Raw genomic sequence first — 23,975 nt, forward strand, 5'->3', positions numbered from 1 at the left:
GGTCAGGAATGGTGATTCCACCAGAGGTTCTTTTATCCTTGAGAAGAGTTTTTGCTATCCTAGGTTTTTTGTTATTTCAGATGAATTTGTAGATTGCTCTTTCTAATTCGTTGAAGAATTGATTTGGAATTTTGATGGGGATTGCATTGAATCTGTAGATTGCTTTTGGCAAGATAGCCATTTTTACAATGTTGATCCTGCCAATCCATGAGCATGGGAGATTTTTCCATCTTCTGAGATCTTTAATTTCTTTCTTCAGAGACTTGAAGTTTTTATCATACAGATCTTTCACTTCCTTAGTTAGAGTCACGCCAAGATATTTTATATTATTTGTGACTATAGAAGGGTGTTGTTGAGGAGAAGGGAGCGCCATCTTGGTTCCGGGACTCCGCCGAACTTAGGAACTTAGTCTGCACAGGTGAGAGTGTACCACAGAAGCTGACAGCTTCTGTGACCTGCCAAAGCAACACAGCATCTGGGAAAGGTCCCGTTTTGGGCCTTCTTCTTCTGCCAGGAGGAGGTCCAAACACCAGATATCTGTGCACCTTCCCTGTAAGAGGAGAACTTGTCAGCAGAGAGTGCTCTAACCACTGAAACTCAGAGGAGAGAGCCTGTCTCCCAGGTCTGCTGATAGACGGTAATCAGAATCACCAGAAGAACAATCTCTAAACAGAGACAACTATAACAACTCCAGAGATTACCAGATGGCGAAAGGTAAACGTAAGAATCTTACTAACAGAAACCAAGACCACTCACCATCATCAGAACCCAGCACTCCCACTTCGCCCAGTCCAGGGCACCCCAACACACCTGAAAAGCTAGACCTGGATTTAAAAGCATATGTCAGGATAAGTGCTTAATATTATCCACAAGGAAGTAAAACTAAGTATTAGTGTGTACATTTCTGAATGAGAAACTAGTTGTTCCATTGATTTCAATTATGTAGTGGAAAAATCTATTACAGGGCCCTACAATGGCTAAGTACATTCTACTTAAATTCAAGGTACTATTTCACTTTACATACTAAAAGAACACATGCCTTTAAGTGTTACCACCTGAGTATAAATTAACTTCTCACTGTATTCTTTAGACATACTAAAACCAAAGCATTAGTTGAGCTATATTCCATTATACACTGCAGAATTCAAATATAAGCATTGTTAAAATAATTACCCATGCTGGTTGGTGAATATGGTGATAAAATTAGGCTGTATTTCACTTACTAGACAGGTTTAAAAACAAAATTAACACTTCAAAATGTGATATTACCAGCATTAAGCTAGTTATTGCATGAGTAATAAAAATATCACACAATCTAGGAAATGAGAGTGGTTAAGCTACTCTGGCTGCCGATCACCGCAACAGAGACACCTCAGACAGAAGTCCACGAGCCTACCAGGCAGCAGGGTAACTTTGACCACATAACCACACCCTATGCAAACCATAACAGTCCTTTGTGTTTATTAATTCTTTTCCAGGAAAAAAAAAAAAAGAATCCCCATCATGTTTGATGCTTACAAAAACTAAAGAAAAAAATTACAACATAGACCTATTAAGGCATTTTAGAAACTGACTTCCACAATGGAAAATCTTCAAGCTCTCAAACTGCTGTTATGTTCACAGGGCAATCCTTAGATCTGTCAAAGTATGTACTGTATTGAGAAGAGTGTCTTACAAGCTGCTCTGTGGCAAAACAATAGCTTATTTCTAAGGTTGTCTTAGATCTGATCAGGACCAATAGGTCTAAACTTCAAGTGACAGAGTTCTATTCTGTCCTACAGTGACAGGCTTCCATGATGAAGAGTAAACAATAACTGAGAACTTCAAACATTCAGTTTATTAAACTAAGGCTAGAGAAGCCATAGCATGAAAAAGAACTGCAGTCATTCAGGACAAAGTTGAGGATTTTATAAAGCCAAATCAAAAGACTTAAGACATGGGAAGATTCTTTTTTTTTTTTTTTTTTTTGATTTATTGTCATTTATTGGTCAGGAGGGATGCTTCCTTGAGAAAAGATACAGTCAGTTACTCAGGTGCAGCGACATGGGAAGATTCTTAAGTATAAGGAAGTAATAAAACACAGAAAGTGACCACAAGAATTACAAATGTATTTAAATCTCAGACTTGGGAAATGGACTATACACAGCCTTCTAGGGGAAGAGAGATGCCTTAGATGTTCTGACAGCACTGCATCTTTGGCTTGTTTTCATTGGTGGGTGGAACATGAATAGGAACCACATTGTTGCTTGGAGAGATGTCATTTTCACGTCTGTCTGACATTTGCTTCTGAGAAACAAGGCGGTATATCTCTGTTAGAATTGTCTGAAAAGCAGCTTCAACATTTGTAGAATCTAGAGCAGATGTCTCAATGAATGACAAACCATTCTCTGCAAAAGCTCTTGTTTCATCTGTAGGAACTGCCCTGAGATGACATAAATCACTCTTATAGCCCACAAGCATGATAACAATGTTACTATCAGCATGATCTCTCAGTTCTTTCAGCCATCGCTCTATATTTTCATATGTGAGATGCTTAGCAATGTCATAAACCAATAAGGCACCTACTGCTCCACGATAGTATGCAGACGTTATAGCCCTTTACCGCTCCTGCCCTGCTGTGCCTTTATTGTTTTCCCATCAACCTGGATGCTTCTTGTTGCAAACTCTACTCCAATGGTACTCTTGCTTTCCAGATTAAACTCATTTTGAGTAAATCGAGACAGGAGGTTACTCTTTCCAACACCAGAATCTCCAATAAGGACAACTTTAAAGAGGTAGTCGTACTCGTCGTCGCGGGTGCCCATGGTGCTGCTGAGGGGCGGGAGCGGTGGTGGCAACGGCGGCGGGACCAGGGGGCGTTGCTGCAGGGGTAACCCAAGCAAGCGAGGAGCTTCAGCTGCCGGACCCGGTGACGAGCTCCGCCCTCCAGCATTAATTTCTTACTAGTAATAAGTTGAATCAAGTACACATCAGAGGAACCAAAGCCACCTTGTCCTCTCTTACTCTTAACAAATTTAGGAGGGAGTGGATGCAAGGAAACTAAAGCAAGATGAGCAATTCTGTTAGCAGATCTGTTAAACACCTTCTAGGGGCTAGTCAGGATGACAAAGACAAAAGGAATGCCACATAAGCCTCCTCTAAGCCCACTATAAGCTTTGCCTTAACTCAAATATAAATGTTTTTTAATTTGGGCCTATTTTCTGAGGCCTGGCCCAATGATTACCCTTCCTGCTTGGAGGACAGATTCCAGGGGAGTGATTCTACTGCTGGTCTATGATTCTATTTTTTTTGGACTGTCTTTCCTGAAATGACCTTTAGTTCATTTCCTATAATGCCCCCATAGTTAAAACATTCCTTATCCCCTCAGCTCTGTGAAAGCATTGCTTGTACTGTAGTTCCCTGCAAGGCAGCACCCATAGTCAGACCCTGATTGTATCCAGATAAGTTTGTCTCTTCTTTGTATGGCCAGATGGCTGTGTGGCAGGCTGCATTGCCATTCTCATAAGCCAATCATGTAACAAAAGGAACTCCTGCCTGAGTGAGGGTCTCCAAAAATTCAGCAAGCTGCTTTTTGCAGTCTCTTCACAAATTCCTGGAATCGTTCGTTGGGACCTTATTTGGTCCCAGATAAACTCCCACTGAGATCTCCTATCATGAGGAATCAAATTTGCTTCTACCACTGTATCTGATAAAGCTTGTGTAAAAGGGGCGGCAGGCCGGTGCTGTGCTACAGCTCTTTAACTCTTTATTACTCTTGAAGGCATCTCCACTTGCTTGATTTTTTTCTTCCTTACAAACATGGGTGAGTTAAAAATCCTGAGAATGTGATCGAAGTGCAAAACGAAGCCAATGGAACACTGGCAGTTTAACTAGAATTTTTAAGTTCCTTTATTATTATTATTTTTATTTTTTAAAAAATTTAAGTTTCTTTTGCAACATTAGAACATAACTGTAGTTTTGGAAAACAAAACCCAATTTTTAACAGTATGAACAATCCATTCTCTTTAAAATCAGTACCAAGAGCATTACTTTCATGTTATAAAGTTTGGCTGCCAGTTCTTATGTATGAATGCATGACAGTGTAACTTTTAATACCTCATTAAAGAGACATTGTTTTAAATCCTATCCTTTATTAGTCTATTTTCTAGGATAGGAATTACATAAAATGTTATTCCAATTTAGAAGTGTATTTAGAGACCTGTTTTCCTGGGTTGGCTCATGCCACCTGTTGTTGTTTAAAATGACTGCAACCCTGAGTTACCAGGTTTAAGCTAAGTTACTGCTACCAATGTTACAAATTTCTAACCATACCCAATAACTTATAAGCTAATACTCTATAACCAAGGCAAGCAGAACATATTTATATCTTTAAAACCAGTCAGAAACAAAAAATGAAGTGGCTACACATATCTTATATATTTAGACCAAACAAAATTTTCTTATCCTTTCTAGCTGTAATTTCAAGAGAAAATGCACCCTGTCTCCAGCTGTGCTTGACTCCCAGCTACAGTGCAGTGTAACTTATCAGTTTCTGCTGTACAAATTGAGACTGTGTTCTAAAAAGTTGTACTAAGTTGAGGGGTGGAGAGCCAGCAGATAAAGTTTAATCGATTTTTCTTTTCAACATGAAACACAGAACAACAATCAGTTAAACAATGAAAGGGAAATAGACCTAAGTTGACACACATAGACAAATTGGTGTACCAAGGACAGACAATAGAGAGGGAAAAGAACTTCATGTCCCAAAGGGACCTAGATTTAACCTGGACTAAGGATGACTTCAGTAGGAGGCAGAGAGGAAGCAAGACATCTCCCAATTTCCAACTGTCCCTAGGAGAGCTCCGAAATAGCTTATGTCCATTTTTTGATAACGTGTCCTGGACAGGGGGCAACTGATTTTCTGAAACCTATTCTCTTTCTCTCTTTCTTCCTACTTCTGGGAACCACGTACAGCATAAATCTACTTGAGCTAAGATTTTCCCCTAACATCTATTTTTTAAACCCTGCTCCTCTTGCCCAATGCAGCTCTTGACTGCAGATATATCTCTATATAGAATTCCCCTGTCCAATGCGCTGTCTCCCCTGGATGAAATCAGCCTCTGGTCAACACCATTTCAGCCTAGTTGTATCCTGCTTAAATGCACCTCCTGCAACAGCAGCCTCCAAAATATAAACTTTACATCCAGCATTAGTATTAATTGTATTTGTTGCTTAGTGTGCAGAATATTGTTACTTTCCCTCTGTTTTCTGTGGAGCTCTACCCAAGACAGCATTTCTCAGTGGGTCACCCCATTTTCAGACCCCTCGTTTGGGTATCACCTGTAGCTGTCCAGCGCCCACAGAAAACTGGGTTTATCTGAAAGGGGAGCCGGAAATGAAAAATGATAGGGTATGAGAGAAGGATAGATCCAAGACAAGGTTCTGATCAAAGCTCAAAATTTAATTCTGCAGCTCCAGCTTATCAAGGGAAGACCACAAGTCCCATCCTTTGTTTTAGCTGGATTATGTTGCAAAGCAAGTTTAGCTGGGCAGTCTATTCCCTCCAAGTTCCTGTAGGAAAACGCAGATGTAGTGAGGCAGACAATTCCACCTATGTCATAAAACCCATGTGGCAAGCACCCACAGTATGTTTATCCTGCTCACAAAACACTGAATTTCATTATGAAATTCCTTAAAGTTCTCAGAAGACATTGTCTGTGTTTTGCCTCCCTTTTTCAGTTGGTAATATTTATAGTCCCCAACTCAGAAAATGCTCTTTTTATCCACATAGCCTTTTTTACTTACATGAGAAAGGGTTTTGTCACATAGTCTAAGCTACCTCAAACTCCCTGTGATCAGGCTCAGCCTCCTGAGTGCTGGGACTCCAGTCATACGCTTCCCTTATCTAGAGAGTCAGACAGTCAGGGAGCTTGATTTGCATGTATGTATGTATGTATGTATGTATGCATGTATGTATGTATGTATGTATGTAAGTGTTTTGGCTGAATCTGTTCCAGAAGCATGTAGTTTCCTCAGAGGCCAGTAGAGGGCGTTGTATCCCTGGAACTGGATTGTGAATCGTGACCTGCCCTGTATATACTGGGAATTGAACCTGGGTCCTCTAGAAGAGCAGCTGTGGTTTTAACTAGCAAGCCTTGTATCTAGTCCTTTGGTTTTCTTGTGAGATCTGGTGTCATGTAACCAAATTAGCCTTGAGCTCACCATGTGGTTCAGGATTCTTTTGCTTTTGCCTTTCATGTGACTTACCTATGGGGTTTCATTCTTTGTATGTTTCTGTGTGGTATGCATGTGTGTGCACTTTTGGTAATCTGAATGAGAATGTCTCTCATGAAATTGGTGTCTTAGTCAGGGTTTCTATTCCTGCACAAACATCATGACCAAGAAGCAGGGTGGGGAGGAAAGGGTTTATTCTGCTTACACTTCCACACTGCTGTTCATCACCAAAGGAAGTCAGGACTGGAACTCAAGCAGGCCAGGAAGCAGGAGCTGATGCAGAGGCCATGGAGGGATGTTACTTACTGGTTGGCTTCCCCTGGCTTACTCAGTCTGCTCTCTTATATAACCCAAGCCTACCAGCCCAGGGATGGCACCGCCCACAAGGGGCCCTCTCCACTAATTGAGAAAATGCCCCCACAGCTGGATTTCATGGAGGCACTTCCCCAACTGAAACTTTCTCTGTGCTAACTCTAGCCTGTGCCAAGTTGATACACAAAACCAGCCAGAACAGTTGGTTTCTATGTTGGAAGGATTAGGAGGTGTGGCTCTGCTGGAGTTGTGTCACTGTGGATAGGTTTTTAGATGTAAAAAGACTTGTCATTCCCATGGTGTCTCTTTGCTTCCTATGTGCAGATCAAGATGTGTACTCTCCACTGTTCTTGCCTCCCATGTCTTTGCTCCACCCTTTGATTCTAATCCTTTTAAACCATAGGTTCAATTAAACTTTAATTTTCAGTTTTAAGGGTTTTCAAGACAGTGTTTTTCTGTGTACATATATGTATATAGCTCTGACAGTCCTGGAACTCACTCTGTAAGCCAGGCTGGCTTGAATTCGGTCCTGGCTGACTCCCAAGTGGTAGGATTAAAAGGTGTGCTCTGCCACCACCTGGCTTTTAATAATTATTTTTGCTTTTCTTCTTTTCATTTTTTAAAAAAAGATTTTTATGTGTATTGCTGTTTTGCCTATATGTATATCTGTGTGATGGGTACCCGCCCCCCCTGGAATTGGAGTTACAGACAGTTGTTAGCTGCTGTCTGTGTGCTAGCAATTGAACCCAGGCTCTCTGGAACAGCAGCTAGTGGGCTGCACTGCTGAGCCATCTCTCCAGCCCATATGCCCTTGACTTCAAAACTTGTTTGAGAAAAAAAGAGATCAAGAATTCAAAAGAGAACAGTGAGGAGAGGTACATGGGAAAGTTTAAAGGAGGAAGGAGGACAGGGGAAAATTATAGTCTCAGAAAAGCTGCCCACATGGCCTGCTCATCTGAGTCAACCTTATAGCAATGAAACGACAGATGTCACAGCCAAGTGGCTTGTATGGCTAGACATGGGTTTTGTTTCAGAGATAGGTTCTCATGACATAGCCCTGGTTGGCCTGGAACTAGCTCTGTAGACCACACTGGCCTCAGAATTCAGATCTTCCACCTGCCTGTGCCTCCCCAGTGTCAGGATGAAAGGTGTGCACTGCCACATTTGGCCTCTTCACTTCTTAGCAACACTGAAATCACCAGCCTATCTTTGCAAAAAGATGTTTATTATCATTGAGGAAGAGGACACATAACTCACTCAGTTTTCAAGAGCAGATGTCAAGGAATATGCCATAAGAGAGCAGGGGGCGGGACTATTTTTCATCACTCCAATTATGCTCACATCGTCACATAGGATTTTGAAAATGAAGCTGCCAAAGGAAAGAAACCCAAGATGTCAGTACTCACATGGGAGGGAGGTTTATCAACTGGTAATTAAAGGGCTGTCTTTTCATCACAGTCCTGAATCTGTTTAAAAATTTTAAATACTTTTTTTGTTTGGGGCTAGAGAGATGGCTCAGTGGTTTATAGCACCGACTGCTCTTCCAGAGGTCCTGAGTTCAATTCTCAGCAACCACATGTTGCCTCTGAACCAGGTATAATGAGATCCGATGCCCTTTTCTGGTGCGTCTGAAGATATCTACAATGTACTCATATACATAATATAAACAAATAAAAATATACTTATTTGTCACATGTTTATGTGTATGTGTCCACTCCTGTGTGTGAGTTATGTGTGTCTGTGTGTGTCTGTGTGTTGTGCCTGTGCATACCTGAGTGGGTATGTGTCTGTGTGTGCATGCCTGTGTGTGTGTGTATGTGTGAATGCTTACATGTGTGCCTGTATACGTGGGTATGTATGGCTATGTGTGCTTGTACATGTGTGTATGTGTGTGTGTTCCTGCAAGAACCGGGACTCATTTTTTTCCTTTACTTTTTTTTTTTTTTGGAGACGGGATCAGGTTGTCTTGCTAACAGGCAATCAGCATTTGCTTCAGCAGCCTGGGGGCAGGGTTTGGGGCCTGTGCTACCATAGCAAGATCACTGAAAATATCTTGGATGAAGGCAAGTAAAACTCAAGGAAAATTAGTCAAATGGAGATAATGACAGCTCAATGATGAAGCAATCCTAGTGGGGGCTGCTCTCAGGAGAACCCATCCTGACATTAAAGACAAGATATGAGGATGCGTTCTCCCCACTTCTTCTGTGGGCCCGAGACTGTTGACATAACTGAATGTGCTGATATTCCAAGAACCAGCAATTCTTTTTTTCCCTTCCCTCACTTCATTCCTAATACACAATCTCTCTCTCTCTCTAGTCTTGGCTGTCCTGGGAGTCACTATGTAGACCAGGAACTGACAAAATAGCCACTTGTTTGCTTCCTGAGTGCTGAGATTAAAGGCTTGTGTTATACATAGCCAGTTCCTATTTTTGTTTGTTTGTGATGGTTTTGCAATAAACCCAATTTGGCTGCCAAACTTGCGAAATAACAGAAGGTGACCTAGAACTTCTGGATCCTCCTGCTTCTGCTTCTTAAATATTACACATACACAGCCAATGTCTGTTCTGTGTGATGCTGGAGATCATACACTTAATGATGTCTTTTATAGAAAGTTCTTTTTTCTTTTTAAAATGCATTTTTGCACAGACCTTTTCAATATGTTAAACTTTACTTTCAATGCATTGATGTGAAGGTGTCTGTCAGATGCCCTGGAACTGGAGTTACAGACAGGCGTGAGCTGCCATGTGGATGCTGGGGATTGAACCCAAGTCCTCTGGAAGAGCAGCCAGTGCTCTTAACAGCTGAGCCAACTCTCCAGCTCCAGAAATGTTTTAAAAATCAATGTCCAGTTTAAGTCAAGAAGCAGAGATTACTTTCTCCGTGACAGCTGTCTCCTGCTTTGCAGCCGATAACACTTCCTGAGCAGCAGGCTTCTCTCCTCCCATGCGTACACATCCATAGAGCCATTGTTACAGGTGATGATGACATGAAGGGGGTCCTTCAAAGAACACAAATGTGAGTTGGCTGGAGTCAATGATAGATCAAAAAGACAGGGAGAGAGCCTTAGAGAAGGCTGATCAGGTAAAGGCACTTGCTGAGCAAGCCTGGTGCTTTGAGCCCATGTAAAGGTGGAAAGAGAGAGGCTAACACCAGGAAGTCGGCCTCTGGCCTCTGCAAGTGCTCACACACAGACAAATGCACATGCGCACACCCCAACAGTATGAAGTTTATAAAATGTAAATATATATACATTTAAAGCTCCACTGGAGGGGAAACATTCTTAACTTACCACCCATAGTGTCAATATCTCTTCTGGGCAGTAGTGAAATGTCTGCAGACGGAGACCATGTATGTTGAAGAGCAAGAGCGAGGATCCAGTTGAACAAACAATCACGTCCTTATCACTGACTCCCATCCATTCTGGACTTGCCTCATAATCTTGCAAAGAGAAGCTTGCGACCAAATATTCTGTTCCAACCAAACAAAAAATACAGAGGCAACTCTTTCATTCATTTAAGTAGGAACAAAATCCTTAATGATCACTGAAAAGCATATCCCTCCTTCTATGGCATGCTTGTCTGAAAGAGACAATGAAAACAGTCCATTGGTCTGACAATTCCATGTCCTGACAAGTCCATGTCCTTGGCCAGGGAAAGGCAGGCTATGACACAGTGAAAGTGTGGACAGTCAGTAGCTCAAACACTGGAAAGACAAGTGTACTGGGAAAGGACAGTAGTACCCAGTCCATAGTGCATGACAGCAATGGAAACATCTGCCCTAGAAAACCACAGTTCAGTAGAGTAGTGGCCACCAAGCAGGCACAAGTTCACATCTGGCCAAGGAGCTTCCTGCTCCCTTTACAAAAACATCATATGGAGCATCATCATACGGTGATCCACAATCCAGCACAGTCCAGTGGTTCTCCAAGTTCATGGCCTGCCTGGTCTACAGAGCAAGGTCCAGGTTAGCCATGGCTACCCAAACAACCCCTGTCTTCAAAGTCTAAAAATACAAAACAACATCAAGCATTTATAGCTTACTATGAGCACGTGCAGGAAACACAGGAGAAATAGGGATTTCTTTTAAAAATTGATTTTACATTATTATCCTTGTGTATGTATTCATGCCACAAGCACACATGTGGGGGTCAGGGGACAACTTGAGGGATTTGGATCTCTCCTCCATCGTGTGGTACCCCAGGAAATGAACTAGGTTATCATGCTTGGTAGGTAAGTGTATCTATCCTCTAAGCCAGCGCTTTTCAACCTTACCAATGCTTCCTACTGAAGTTTCATACAGTTCTCATGTGGTGATGGGTTGTTACCCCTGCCATAAAGTTACTTTCTTTGCTACTTCATAATGGTAATATTGCTATAGTTATCAATTGTGATTTATGTATTTTTGAAGATAGAAGTTTTGCCATAGTGGTCATGACCCCATAGGTAGTGAACCACTGCCCTAAGAAATTTTCCTCCCCATAATATATATTTCTTTATTGTCATTTAGGATTTTTGTTTTTGTTTTTGAGACAAGGTCTCACTATGTGTCCATGGACAGACAATCTGGTACTCAGGCTGGCCTAGAAACCAGAGAGATCTGCTTGTCTCTCCTCCTGAATGCTGGGATTAAATGTGTGTACTACCATGCTTGGCCTTTTACTTTTATTTTTTTAACTTTATCAGTGTGTGTGTGTGTGTGTGTGTGTATGTACATGTCTGTGTGGGTTTACGTATGCATGTGTACAAGCTAAACCATCTTGACAGTTCCATATTTCTTATTTGGGAGTCCGAACCCTCTATGAACCTTTCCTGACTCAGTCGCCTGATTTAGGGCGTGTGCCATCATGTCAGGCTTGAGAACTTTCTAAGGTTTACCTTGAACAGTAACTTTGTTCCCGATCTCTTCCAGCTTCATATCAAATATGCCAAATTTTGTGGGGTTTGGGGGTACATTTCCGGACATCAAGGTTATCCTGTCTTCCCTTCTTGGGGTCCAGAAGGCTCTTTTGTATAAGGAAAATTCGAGAATGGTAGACACTGGGTCAGAGAATTCTGATGTCCTCAGTAGGCTGCTCATGTAAAACACCTGCAGAGAGTATTGCCCAGGGGAGTCAATGAAGAGAAAATCTCTGTAGCCTGGCACAGGCACACTCAAGACAAGGAGCTTTCAAAATAAACCCAGGAGTGGCTGTCTCGTCTTCACCCAGGACAGGGCAGAACAATCATTGCTTCCACTTAAGGTCAGAATAACTCACCATCTTCCTGCCCCTCCCATCACATTCAGAGATGGAATGGAGTCTCTGACCCAGGTCAAGAGACTTTTCGGTCATCCTACCACAATGGATGCACTAGGCAGAGCTTGGTTAAATACATTTTCCCTGTGCAGAGGAGTAGTCCAGGGATGTTCTGGACTTTTTTTTTTTTTTTAAATGAGGCATTGAGATTGTCATAGTGTAACCCAGGCTGCTTTAATAATATATCGATGTATAAAACCAAATAAATATGCTTGGGCCCTGAAGAGTACTTGGCCTCTGAGAAGACCATTGCTCTCATAGTACCTAGGAACCAGGCACCAGAGAGCTGGCAGTTAAGAGAGAAGGCAGTATATAAAGCATTGGGTATGGTAGCACTTATCTGAAATGCATCAGTCACTGGTGGGCATGCCAGCCAGTGATCTAAAATTGCTTTGAGTTCAGGGCCAACAAAGTTGTCTGGGGACTGTTACTTCACCTGCCTTCATCCTTTGGCTGAGCCACATTTCAAGGACATTTCACTAATAGACATTTGCCATTGTGACTGGTCACATGACTGCTTCCAAGCACATTATTCTTTCCTGACTGTAGGATGGCTTTTCTTATGATAGGGCTTAGGAGAGGGGGAGTGGTCTGCTGAGATATCCCTGAGGGCTCAACCTTCCCACTGTCTCCCACCTTCACCCTGGAGATGCTAGAACACACCTACCTTTGTCAAGACATGTGGGTATTTCCCTATCAGAAAGACCCATTTATTCTGAGGAGAGCAGTGGAGTTCATCAATACTGTATGGGGATACATTCACCTTGGAAATGAGGTGTAAGTCAGGAATCCTAAGGATGTAGAGGTTCCCCGAGATGTCACCTACCTGAAATCAGAGCAGCAGCACCTGGTCAGTGGGGAAAGGTTAAGCATGGAAGAAGCAGTGTCATCTGCTCTGAGATTCACCACTGTGTCTCCAAGTCCAGTAATGAGACCCAGAGCTGTGACCAGCCTGCCTCTCAGAGTGTCTGTGCTGATCCCATGGAATAAGGCTCTCTAGACCTGGGAGAGAGGACTCAGTAGTTAACTGTGGAGAGAGAGAGAGAGAGAGAGAGAGAGAGAGAGAGAGAGAGAGAGAGAATGCATAGACACACATACAGGGAAAATGTTCACACACAAAATATTTTTCCTTTTCTGTTTTTTGAAACCGGATTTCTCTGTGTAGCCCTGGCTATCCTGGAACTTACTCTGTAAACCAGGCTGTTTTCAAACTCAAGAGATTCTCCTGCCCTTGTGACATGCACCACCATGCCTTGCAAGATTTATTTTTAAAGAAACTTTTGTAGGGCATGGTAGTATATATCTTTAATTCCAACACTCAGCAGGCAGAGGCAGTCTGATCTCTCTGAGTTAGATAACCCTAGTCTACACAGTGAGTTCTAGGCCAGCCAGGACTACATCAGGAGTCTTGTCTCAAACACATAAGGTAAGGCATGTCTAAAGATTTTCTACCCTAAAACACTCTTCCCTAGGACTCACTGGGACATCCACATCACTGGGACATCCACATTATCCTTTTTTCTCTATATCTAATAAAATTCACATTTTTCTCTATTGTCCCTACCCAAACTCATGGATTCAGCAGTAATAAACATTTCAAAGACAAGAAGATATAAAATCACTTAGAACAATTATGTGTGTGTACTTGTGCATGCTGTATGTATACTTATATATGTGAATATAGATTGCATATCTGGACATACATGGAGACCAGAAAAGTAGGCCAGGTATCCTGTTAGATCACTCTTCTACTGACTTCCTGTCAGAGTGTCTTATTGAATCTTGGAGCTAGGCTGGCTTGGCTAGCAGCCTCTTAGTCCCAGTGACCCTCGTATTTCCCTTCCCAACAACGCTGGAGTTACAGGCACATTTAGTTACATCCCACTTTTTATGTGAGTGTCAGGGATTTGAACTCAAGTCTCCATGCTTGCACAGTAAACACTGCTACCCACCGAGCCATCTCTCTATATCTCAGGAAAGAATTTTAAAATGACATTTTTAAGAGCTTTAGGAAATGTGCATGAAGTAGGTCAAAGACTAAGGGTTGGCCAGGTTTATAGTATACTGTGATTGACTCTCAGGGTTTGCATAGTCTCTGAGAAATCAAGTTGATATTTGACATTAATGAGACCTAAATATGACAGGTGTTTTCTAATGTGTGACTATCCCAGATCCGGGGGTCACTTACCAAGACAATTGGGCCATCCTTTGAAAACACAGCTTTCAGTAATTGACAGGAGGAGGACAGGCTGTTAGTCGCCAGAGCATCACTGCTGTTACAGTCCCACAGTTTGATAGTTGAGTGTGCATCTACAGTGACCGCAATGTGCATCTCAGGGAGAGTAGTCAACAGCTGGATAGAGGCTGGCTGTTCTGTGCTTACCCAGGTCATAACTCCCTGGGGAACAAGAGCATCATCATGTCTGAGCACCTCTAGTTCAACTGCTTTCACTCACCAGCTTTATTTGGAAGCCTTGTCCAGTCTGGAACCCCTTCTTACTTACAAGAAAAGAATATGAAAGTTCTAAGCATCCCTCACTGGACATGGTAGCACAGGCCTAGAATCCCAGCCCAGGGAGGCAGAGGCAGAAAGGTTATTAGCAGCTTGAGGCCAGTCTGGTCTACAGTGTCAAGTTGCAGGCCAGTTGGGACTATAATACAAGACTATCTCAAAAAGAAAAAGAAACCCAGGGCTGGAGAGATGGCTCTGCAGTTAAGACGACCAGATATTCTTAACCAAAGGACCTGGGTTCAGTTCCCAGCACACACATGGTAGCTCACAGTTGCCTTAACTCCCACTCCAGGGGACCTGGGATCTGACTCCATCACTTGGACATACATGCAGACACAATACCTATGTACATAAAAATAAAAAGAAACACAAAGAAGAAAACAAACATCTAGATTATTTGGGACAGGAGTGGACAGGAAAACAGGACACCTGCATTATGCTCAGAGGCGAGCACACACTCACTGTACAGACCAGAGAGATGAACATTGCTGTCAAGATGGCTCAGCAGGGAAGGGTACCTGCCACTAAACCTGATGACAGGAGTTCAATCCCCAGGAACCACATGGAAGGGGAGAACCAATTCCAACAAACATGTGTGAAAAACAATCAGCAGCTCTGTGCTCAAAGCCATTTCACCTTTTACTAACAGTGCCATCGGAGTATGGGTCTATCGTCACTTTTAGTGGGGCTAGATTCTTTTTTTTTTTTTTTTTTTTTGGCGTTTGAGACAGGGACACTCTATACCCCTGGCTCTCCTAGAACTCTATGTAAACCAGGCTGACTTCAATCTCACTTGCCTCTGCCTCTTGAGTGCTGGAGTTAAAGGCCTAGGCCACCACTTATGGCAGTACTAGGTTTTATAACACATGAAAAGAACATATTCACAATGAATCAATTCCAAAACTGGTTATTTTCATTTTCAGTTTGCTGTAGGAGACAATGTTTATAAGCATTGAGACCCTAACAAAATAAAAACCCCTTTGCTGTGTGTTGGGCCACCATGTTAGTCCTAGCACTCAGGAGGGAAAGACAGGCTGATCTGTTGAGGTAGAGGCTAGCCTTGTCTACATAGTTTCAGGCCAGGTAAGACTAAAGGATAAGACCTTTGCCCAGACAAACCGAACCAAGCAATCTCAAGAATGGATTAATGTTCACTCCATTAGGCTCTGTTACCTTTTAAAATAAAAAATAGTTGAGTGAACGAAGGATAATCAAGAAACACACATTGAAGTTTCCAGCATTCACCTGGTTCCCTCCTACAATGGCTCAGCAGCTGGCCATCTCACGAGTCAGAGTACACAAGAGAAAAAAAAAAAAACTCTTGCATAAAACAGCAGGAACTGCACAGTGCGAAGCCAGGAGTAATGTCCTCAAGAACCACAGGCATGGCCAATCCTGTGTTCTTTCCCACTGGTATTAGGGTCCACACCATGCCTCTCCCAGGGTATCATATGGGCCCCTAGCACTCACAAAACCACAGAGAACAGAGATTCTACCTACACAGCTGTGCTGCAGTCAGGTCAAGCAATGCTGCCACAGCTGTAGCCATGATTCCTACACTAAGACACACAGCCCAGGAAGGTGCTAGGAGAAGTACACTCAGTGCAACTGCCTGGTATTGTAACAGTGTCAGGTAGGTAGATCAATGGAATAGAATTGAAGACCCAGAAATGAACCCACACACATATGGTCACTTGATCTTTGACAAAGGAGCTAAAACCATCCAGTGGAAAAAAGAAAGTATTTTCAACAAATGGTGCTGGTCGAACTGGTGGTCAACATGTAGAAGAGTACATATTGATCCATTCTTATCTCCCTGTACAAAACTCCAGTCTAAGTGGATCAAGGACCTCCATATAAAACCAGATACACTAAATCTAATAGAAGAGAAAGTGAGGAAAAGCCTGGCACACATGGGCACAGGGGAAAAGTTCCTGAACAGAACACCAATGGCTTATGCTCCAAGATCAAGAATCAACAAATGGGACCTGATAAAAATGCAAAGCAATTGTAAGGCAAACGACACTTTAATAGCACAAACCGGCAACCAACAGATTGGGAAAAGATTTTTACCAATCCTACATTCAATAGAGGGCTAATACATAATATATACAAAGAACTCAAGACGTTAGACTCCAGAGAACCAAATAACCCTGTTAAAAAATCAGAAGCTGAGATAAACCAAGAATTCTCAACTGAGGAAATTTGAAGTTCTCAGAAACACCTAAAGAACTGTTCCACATCCTTAGTCATCAAGGAAATGCAAATCAAAATGACCTTGAGATTCCACCCAACACCAGTCAGAATGGCTAAGATCAAAAACTCAGGTGACAGCAGATGCTGGTGAGGATGTGGAGAAAGAGGAACACTCCTCCATTGCTGGTAGGATTGCAAGCTTGTACAACCACTCTGGAAATTAGTCTGGTGGTTTCTCAGAAAATTGCACATAGTAGTACCTGAGGACCCAGCTATACTATTCCTGGGCATATACTCAAAAGATGCTCCAACATGTAATAAGGACACATGTTCCACTATGTTCATAGCAGCATTATTTATGCGAGTCAGGACCTGGAAACAACCCAGATTATCTCTCAACAGAGGAATGGATATAGAAAATGTGGTACATTTACACAGCGGAGTACTATTCTTTATCACTCTTAACTATAGATTTAAGGTGTTTCTCATACTAAACCACATAATCAACTATCATATTCACATGGTCAAATCTTCAAGTTTCCTTTAATTTTTCTTTCAAATATAAAGTTAAAATGTTTCTCACTATGCTAAATTTATATATATGGGGTCTCCCAGATAGAAGGAAAAAATCCCTTCTTGGTTCTTCTGTTGCATGAAAGGTTTCTGTCTTCCCTAAACTCATCTTAAAGACTGTTCATGCTGTTAACAGATTTATCTCTTTTGTAAACTTATAAGCTCCAGGAAACCCACTCAGTTCCACCTCTCATGGACAACACCTAGATAAGCACACCTGCCAATCAATAGCCTAAGTTCCTACCTGTTAACTATTCCAGAGGGTGGGATTCCGGTCTTGTTCTCTGGGTTGGGAACTTCTCTCGCCCCAACCACTAAGACCTAAGGGTTTCAAGTGTACGCCTGAGAGCAGTTTTTTTTCCTCCAAAAAGTATTTAACTTTATTCTCTTCTTCAAATATACATAAGTGTTCCAGCACCTTGCTATGTCCAGGTGTTTACTCAAAATCTACCTCCAGGACAGCTCCAGAGAAGCAACCCACAGATGCATCAGCGCCTGCTCTCACAGACACGGATGCTTCTACTGGACCTGCTCCTTCCTACCCACAGATGGTACCACAGATCCTGCACAGCAAGGAAACAAGAGACTCTCCTAAGACTAGTCCAAGACCCCATCCCCATTTTCTTAGGTTTCCCAGACATGTGGCCCCAAAGTCAGCAGGAAGCAACCTAAGCTCACAATGACACTATTCCTGATTCACCATTGCCTCTTTCTAGTTTCTCCTTTTTAAAATTAAACCAAAATGGAAGAACGTTAGCATTCTTTCTGGGCTCCACCCAACAGTTACCTGGCAATAGCAGGTAGGCCTGGCTTGCTATAAAAGGGGTTGTTTGTCTCCTCCTTGTTCTCTCTGACCTTTCTGTCTGACTTTTATCTCTCCCTAACCCCTTTCTCACTCTTTCCCCTCCCCCGCCCTGTCCACGTTTTCTGACCTGCCTCTCTTCTCCTCTCTCTTTCCTTTTATCACCCCTCCCACCTCACCATACTTTGCTCTACAAAACATATCCTGGTATTTTTAAAAACACAACACAGTCTACTTCTTTCTCTGTCTGCTTTTGACTCTTCTAGATGCCTCTGGCTGTTCTCTCATATCTACAATAAAAAACCTTTATCATGTCATTGAACAGTAATGTTGGCAGTTTCTTTAGTGTACCTCCTCTAATATCATAAATAGCCTAAAGCATTTCCAGCAAAATCAGGGACAAGACAAGTATATCCACACTTTCTACTCTCATTCCATATGATATTGTTTTAGCTAGAACAATAAAACGGGAGAAGGGGAAAAAAGGGAGGCCAATAGGAAAGAGAAGCCAGAATTTCTTCATTTGCAGACACTATGAGCCTATACTTTGAGACCCTATGACTCCTCTGGGAAACTTTGAGAACTGATAAACTCCCAGGAAATTGGCAGGCTATAGAAATAACATGGAAAAAAAGTCAGTGCCCTTCCCATGCAGCACTAAACAAAGTGAAGAAGGATCAGGGAAGCCTTCCCATTCACAGCAGCCTGGAACACCACCCTGAAGGGGCCTGCTGGACATGGTATGAACTTCTGATCCCAGCAGGCAGAAGTTGGCAGATCTCAGAGTTCAAGACCAGCCTGGTCTACAGAGCAAGTTTTCCCCAAGTCTCTTTCAAAGTGAAACCCTGTTTCAAATGATAAAAACAACAAACCAACCCTGGAGTGAGGGGCCAGAGTGATGGTTCGGAGGAACTAATGCTCTTCCAGAAGACCAGTTGGGATCCCAAAGCCTAGTCCACATCTCACAGTCTCTGGCCTCTGCCGGCTGGCACCAACAAACTAACAGAGGCACACACATATATATAATGTCAAAAACATATCTTAAAAAGGAATACTTAGGAGTAAACCTGACCTTGTATGAGAACAATCTCTATGATGAAAACTTTGAAACACTGACAGTCCCTGCAGAGATGGCTTAGAGATGGACCTGAGGTCAGTGCCTACACCCCCAGTCCCCACAGCTTACAATCATCTGCAACTACAGTTTTTAAGGGACCTGACACCGTCTTGTGACTTCCACAGACAGCAGATACAGATGGATTGCATATACACATATGCACAGAAAACATACATATACAATAACCCTAAAAAAATAAAGTAACATGAGGGACAATCAGGTGTGGTGCAAACCTTGGAAAGCATGTGGGAAGCCAAGGTAAGTGGGTCTGTATGGGGACCTACATGACTGCCAGGTCTGTATAGGGGGAATCCTGTCTCATCATCACCAAAAACATAAACATGAAATCAGAATTCACATCCAGAATTCACAACTTTTGCTACTCATCGGCCAGACTTACCTCACGAATATCCCAGGTGGACAACTTGGTCATGGAACTCACCATACAGATGACCGACCTGCCTTGTACGTTTCTTGTTAAGCCACACCCTGAGATATAATATGCATTTGCCCGAAATCCTGCAAGGAAATCCCAACACTATGTGGACAGCAGACAGTTGAGGGATGACTCTAACTGAAGGAGGTGGGTTTCCCTTCTCTCTACTATGAAGAAGGCTTGGATAAAAGCTGTGGAAAGGATGAAGACAGAGGCAGCCACGCACACTGAAGGTTGGGCACTGGTTCAGGTACATTTACTCTTTAATCTGTTTCTATAGATACAAAGTAAGTACCAGGGGCTGGGGCTGTAACCCCTCAGCAGAGTGCACTGTTCTGTTCCTAGAGGCCTATGAACTATAACCCAGTACTCATTTGGAGGCAGAAGGATCTGAAATTCAAGGTCATTGGTGTTTGCTACATGAAGGTTTTGAGGTCAGCCTGTAATACATGAGATCCTGTCTTTAGAAAGAAAGAAACAAAGTAATGAAGAAAGAATGAAAGGAAGGAAGGAAGGAAGGAAGGAAGAAAGAGCGAGAGAAAGAAAAAGAAAAAGAAACAAAGGGAAAGAAAAAGCCAGGTGTAAAGATGTACTAGTCCCAGTGAAGGCAAGCAGCAGACCTTGAGTTTGAGGCCAGCCTAGTCTACAGATCAAGTTCAAGGCTAAACAAAGCTATATATTGAGACCTTATCTAAAACCAACAGAAAAGGTAAGATTCTTCCCATCAGTAAATGGGATTAACACAAAGTTGTCTTCACACACACACACACACACACACACAAACTGTGTCATGTACACACATCATATACAGACATACTGAAAATAAAAAAAATATGTAAAAAAAGAAACTTAAAAGCACCTCTCCATCAGAAAACTGTTCTAAGGAAGTTCGTTGAAAAAGATAAACACTAAAGCCTATTTGGTGATTTCCCCAGCAAATTCTCTCTACACTCTGGGAAGGGTTCAAAGCCTTAGGGGAAAGGGAACGATAGGGCTGGTGTTAAGATGTTGAGCAACCACTCAGCAGATCACAGATTAGCTCCATGGCTAGGCTAGCACAGCAGGCCCATCCTGTTAAACTACAATTCCCTTCCTCTTATTAAATGAGTACGTAGGACCACACGGAATGGGAAGAGCCCAGTGTGCATCTCTTCTAGGTACCCAAGCCCATACCATAACCCGCAGGAATTTCCTTGTAAGTGAAATCTTCTGGCTTTGCCCGGGATTTGGCGTGTTCTTGCCATGTTCGGAAAACGAAGAACTGCTTCCATGTCTCTGTGCCCAGGAGCTGTAGGGTATCCGAGTCACAGTAGTGCCATCTCTTCTGACACAACTTCCTGCAATGCACAGTTGCATTCCCATCAGGCTGACCCCAGTCACCTCACCTTAGAGCCATGGTTACAGTGAGCAAACTTTTATTCACTAACCATCCTCATGCAGCAGAGGTCCAGGCCCAGAATCAGAAGGCCTCTTCTTCCCTCTCAGCCCCATCTTGTCCCCTCTTCCCACCCCACCCTGCCCCTCTCCTTACCTCCACAGGACATCACTGCTGGCAAGTTCATTCCAGTTCTATGGGAGAGAAAAGAATCCTTAAACCAACAACTGCCTCCCTCTCCTGCTCTCAATTTGTTCTGGGCTGGGCCTATATAGGTTAACCAAACACAGTCCTAGCTCTCCAGGCCCAGCCAGCCTGGAGCAAACACAAGTCACCTTATGAGGGCTCAGAGGAAAGAGGGCCAGGCTCAAAGGTCTGACATGGAGTCTCAAGGATGCTTTGTATCAGTAGCATGTCTTTGCATGGCAGCTTGATCTTTTCATTTAGCAGAATTTTGGTATCACTGTTAGTGTTCTGAGATAGGTTGTCTAGTAGCCTGGGCTGGTTTTAAATTCATGTGATTGAGTCTGAAACTAACTCCTGATCACCTTGCTTCCACCTCACAAGTGCTTCAAATACAGTCCCGCACCACCACTCCTGCCTCATTTAACTGGATTTGAGGTCTTCACAGTGGATAATGCTAACCCATGAGCCCTAGATGTATCTGTTTGCTATTCTGTAGGATGGAGCTCCTGTTGGTCAAAAGAAGCAGCTGAGTCTCCAAGACACTAATGTGTCAGAGCTGAGTAGACAGATCTGAATAAGGTAAGTTTAAGGAGGGAGGGAAGGAAGGAAGGATGCCAGGCTGTGTGAGTATGGTGCTGGGGTAGCCGAGACTCCACGACTGAGTGAGTGGGAAAGGCCAAACGGGTCTCATGTAGGGTGCACCGAATGGAGGAGTTCAGCCAAGGAGCTTTTACCTTGTTCACTTGGGCAACCTGTAGCAAACTGTAGGCATCCAGATAGGAGAGGATTTTCATCAACGGCAAACTAGGCAAATGGACCTCCATCTTCTGTGGCCTAAGTCCACACTGACTCTTCTTTCTCCTCCCAAGCTTGTTCCTTTTTACTGGCTTGGCCAAAGATTTAGCAGGATTGACAACCACAGGTCATGAGGCTTTGACTGGAGCAAGCTGCAGCTGTGTAGACTCTCAGCCTGTCCCCCTGCCCCCTCTCACTGGTTCCAGATGCACTCAGCTGAGAGTGCTCACACCTTAACTCACTCCACAGTGATTTTCACTGCATAGATGAGCTCAACAACCCCTTCCTGGCACTCTGGAGACCAAAAGCACATGATCTGGGGCAGCCCTGATTGATGATGTACTTGTCAGAACTTTCTAGAAAATCCGGAGTCATTCACTAATTTTCAACAGGTTCAATTGCTTATGTGAAGTCCATTAGGTTTTTCCAAATTCCTGGTGTAGGGAATCTGGTTTCCATGTTCATGTCTACCTTGAGACCTGAGTTAGATCAGCAGGACCCACCTCTCTGTGCCTGCACAGCCTCTGAGATCATGTGCTTGTGTACTTAGCTTTCTAGTAGAAAGTGGCAGTCAAAGAGGACACCTAATGTTTACTGCTGGTCTCTGTGTGGGGGGCAGTGGGCTGTGCACAGTCATCCTGGTCTCCAGTGGAACAAAGATCTGGAACCCAGGGGATCCAAGGGTGGTGATTTCCACATACATGGGACAGAAGATGTTAGATCATGTCTCCTGGACCCCTGACTCCTGTCAAAGTTACAGCCCCCACAGCCCCTGCAGGAGAGGTGTGTGACTATCAGTCATGCGGATAAAGCCCCAAGCTTCTGGCATTCAGGCTAGACTCCCCCTCCCCCCCCCCCCCCCCCAGTTACCTGACTATAGCCAGGTATGCTCCCCACAGCTACTCTGCAACTACAAGATAGCCCAGTCTACTATAAAAGGGGCTGCTTGGCCCTCTTTCTCTCTCTCCCTTCCCCCTCTCTCCATGTGGCCATGGCTGGCCTCTCCTTCTTTCTACCTTCTCTCTTTCTCCTTGCCTTTCTACAATAAAGTTCTAAAATCATAAACTGTCTCTGCTCATCAAGACCCACCATGCTTGAACGGTGGGATAGACTTTCCCCTAAAGAGCAGCATCTAACCTCCTGCCAGAAGGTCTTCCTGTGCTCCAGCCAAGGACTGGACCAAGGACTCTCATCCGCATGGGAATCACCCAGTGCCTCCTCTCTTCCTGCTCTCTCCTCCCTTTGGTCCCTGAGCTGACTGAGCTGTTCCTGGGGCCCCCATTTTGTTCTTATGTCTTCCTCGGTGTCCAGCTGTGTCTGGGATGTCCAAGACTGTGAACCTGTTATCTCTGGCCTCTTTGAGGCCCAGAGACTTAAGACTGCCCCTTGCCCACCCCCAGTCGGTAGCTTCCCACCCGGGGCCTCATGGAAAGCGTGCAGCAGTCTTCTGTGTCTGCCCACCCAGGGCACCCGAACTCTGGTGGGACTTGGGTTTTCTCCCACTCCCATTATTCCCCCACACCTACTGCCCCACATCTGTGCATATACACGCATGTGCACTGAAGCACATAGGCACTTTTACATGTAGTGCATGTTTTCCCGGCCAGCCTAGGCTAAAGAATGAGACTTTGTTTAAAAAAAAAAAAAAAAAAAAAAAGAGTGAAAGTGTCATGCTGATTTCACTCATGCTGTTTATATTCCTAAGTAGAAATCAGAATAAATTTTCATTCTAAAATTACCTTCTCCTGTGCATCCACAGGTAGAGCTTAGGTCCCGGACCTTTGGTAGCTGTGCTACTTTATACTTTAAGACAATAATTTAAGGAAACCAGCACTAGATATATGCATACAGGGATACACGTTTTAAACTCATTTCTCTACTGATTCCGATTGAAAATAGTTTTGAGGACTACAGACCCCACCATTGGCTTTGCTACTGCAGAGTTGTAGATTAGAGTGTGAAGCGGGCAGCAAAACCAAAGCAGCCTGAAGAGGCCACAGTAGAGGCCCTGAGAGGAGCCAGAAACTTGCTCAGTTTCTCTCTCTCTCTCTCCCTTTCCCTCTCCCTCTCCCTTTCCCTCTCCCTCTCCCTCTCCCTCCCCTTCCCCCTTCCCTCCCCCTCTCCCTCTCTCCTTCTCTCTCTCTCTCTCCCTCTCCCTCTCTCTC

General features: G+C 43.4%; 1 protein-coding gene and 1 pseudogene across 1 annotated transcript; both read right to left on the reverse strand.

Annotated features, from left to right (window-relative positions):
* Positions 1–2,083: 2,083 nt before the first annotated feature.
* LOC110288408 (ras-related protein Rab-11A pseudogene) lies at positions 2,084–2,814 on the reverse strand (annotated as a pseudogene).
* A 4,968-nt stretch (positions 2,815–7,782) lies between these two features.
* Positions 7,783–21,908, reverse strand: LOC110288406 (F-box/WD repeat-containing protein 15-like). Its single transcript, XM_021154768.2, has 10 exons — positions 21,750–21,908; positions 20,986–21,023; positions 20,628–20,791; positions 19,419–19,537; positions 14,007–14,216; positions 12,486–12,644; positions 11,400–11,610; positions 9,815–9,993; positions 9,399–9,523; positions 7,783–7,894 (listed from the first exon to the last, which is right to left on the reverse strand). Exons 1-10 carry the CDS (start codon positions 21,837–21,839, stop codon positions 7,783–7,785), a joined length of 1,407 nt encoding a protein of 468 aa, XP_021010427.1. The 5' UTR covers positions 21,840–21,908.
* Positions 21,909–23,975: the final 2,067 nt, after the last annotated feature.

This window comes from Mus caroli, unplaced genomic scaffold, assembly GCF_978045245.1.
Source record: "Mus caroli unplaced genomic scaffold, Mus_caroli_1 scaffold_11, whole genome shotgun sequence".
NCBI classification, from domain to species: domain Eukaryota; kingdom Metazoa; phylum Chordata; class Mammalia; order Rodentia; family Muridae; genus Mus; species Mus caroli.

Excerpts from the sequence above, each read along its gene's own strand:
- LOC110288406 (XM_021154768.2), bottom strand. The coding sequence starts at position 21,839 with ATGGAGGTCCATTTGCCTAGTTTGCCGTTGATGAAAATCCTCTCCTAT. Across the intron at positions 21,024-21,749 it reads AGGTTGCCCAAGTGAACAAG|AACTGGAATGAACTTGCCAG; the intron begins GTAAAAGCTCCT and ends TCTCTCCCATAG. Across the intron at positions 12,645-14,006 it reads AGGATGGCCCAATTGTCTTG|GTAGGTGACATCTCGGGGAA; the intron begins GTAAGTGACCCC and ends CTCTGATTTCAG.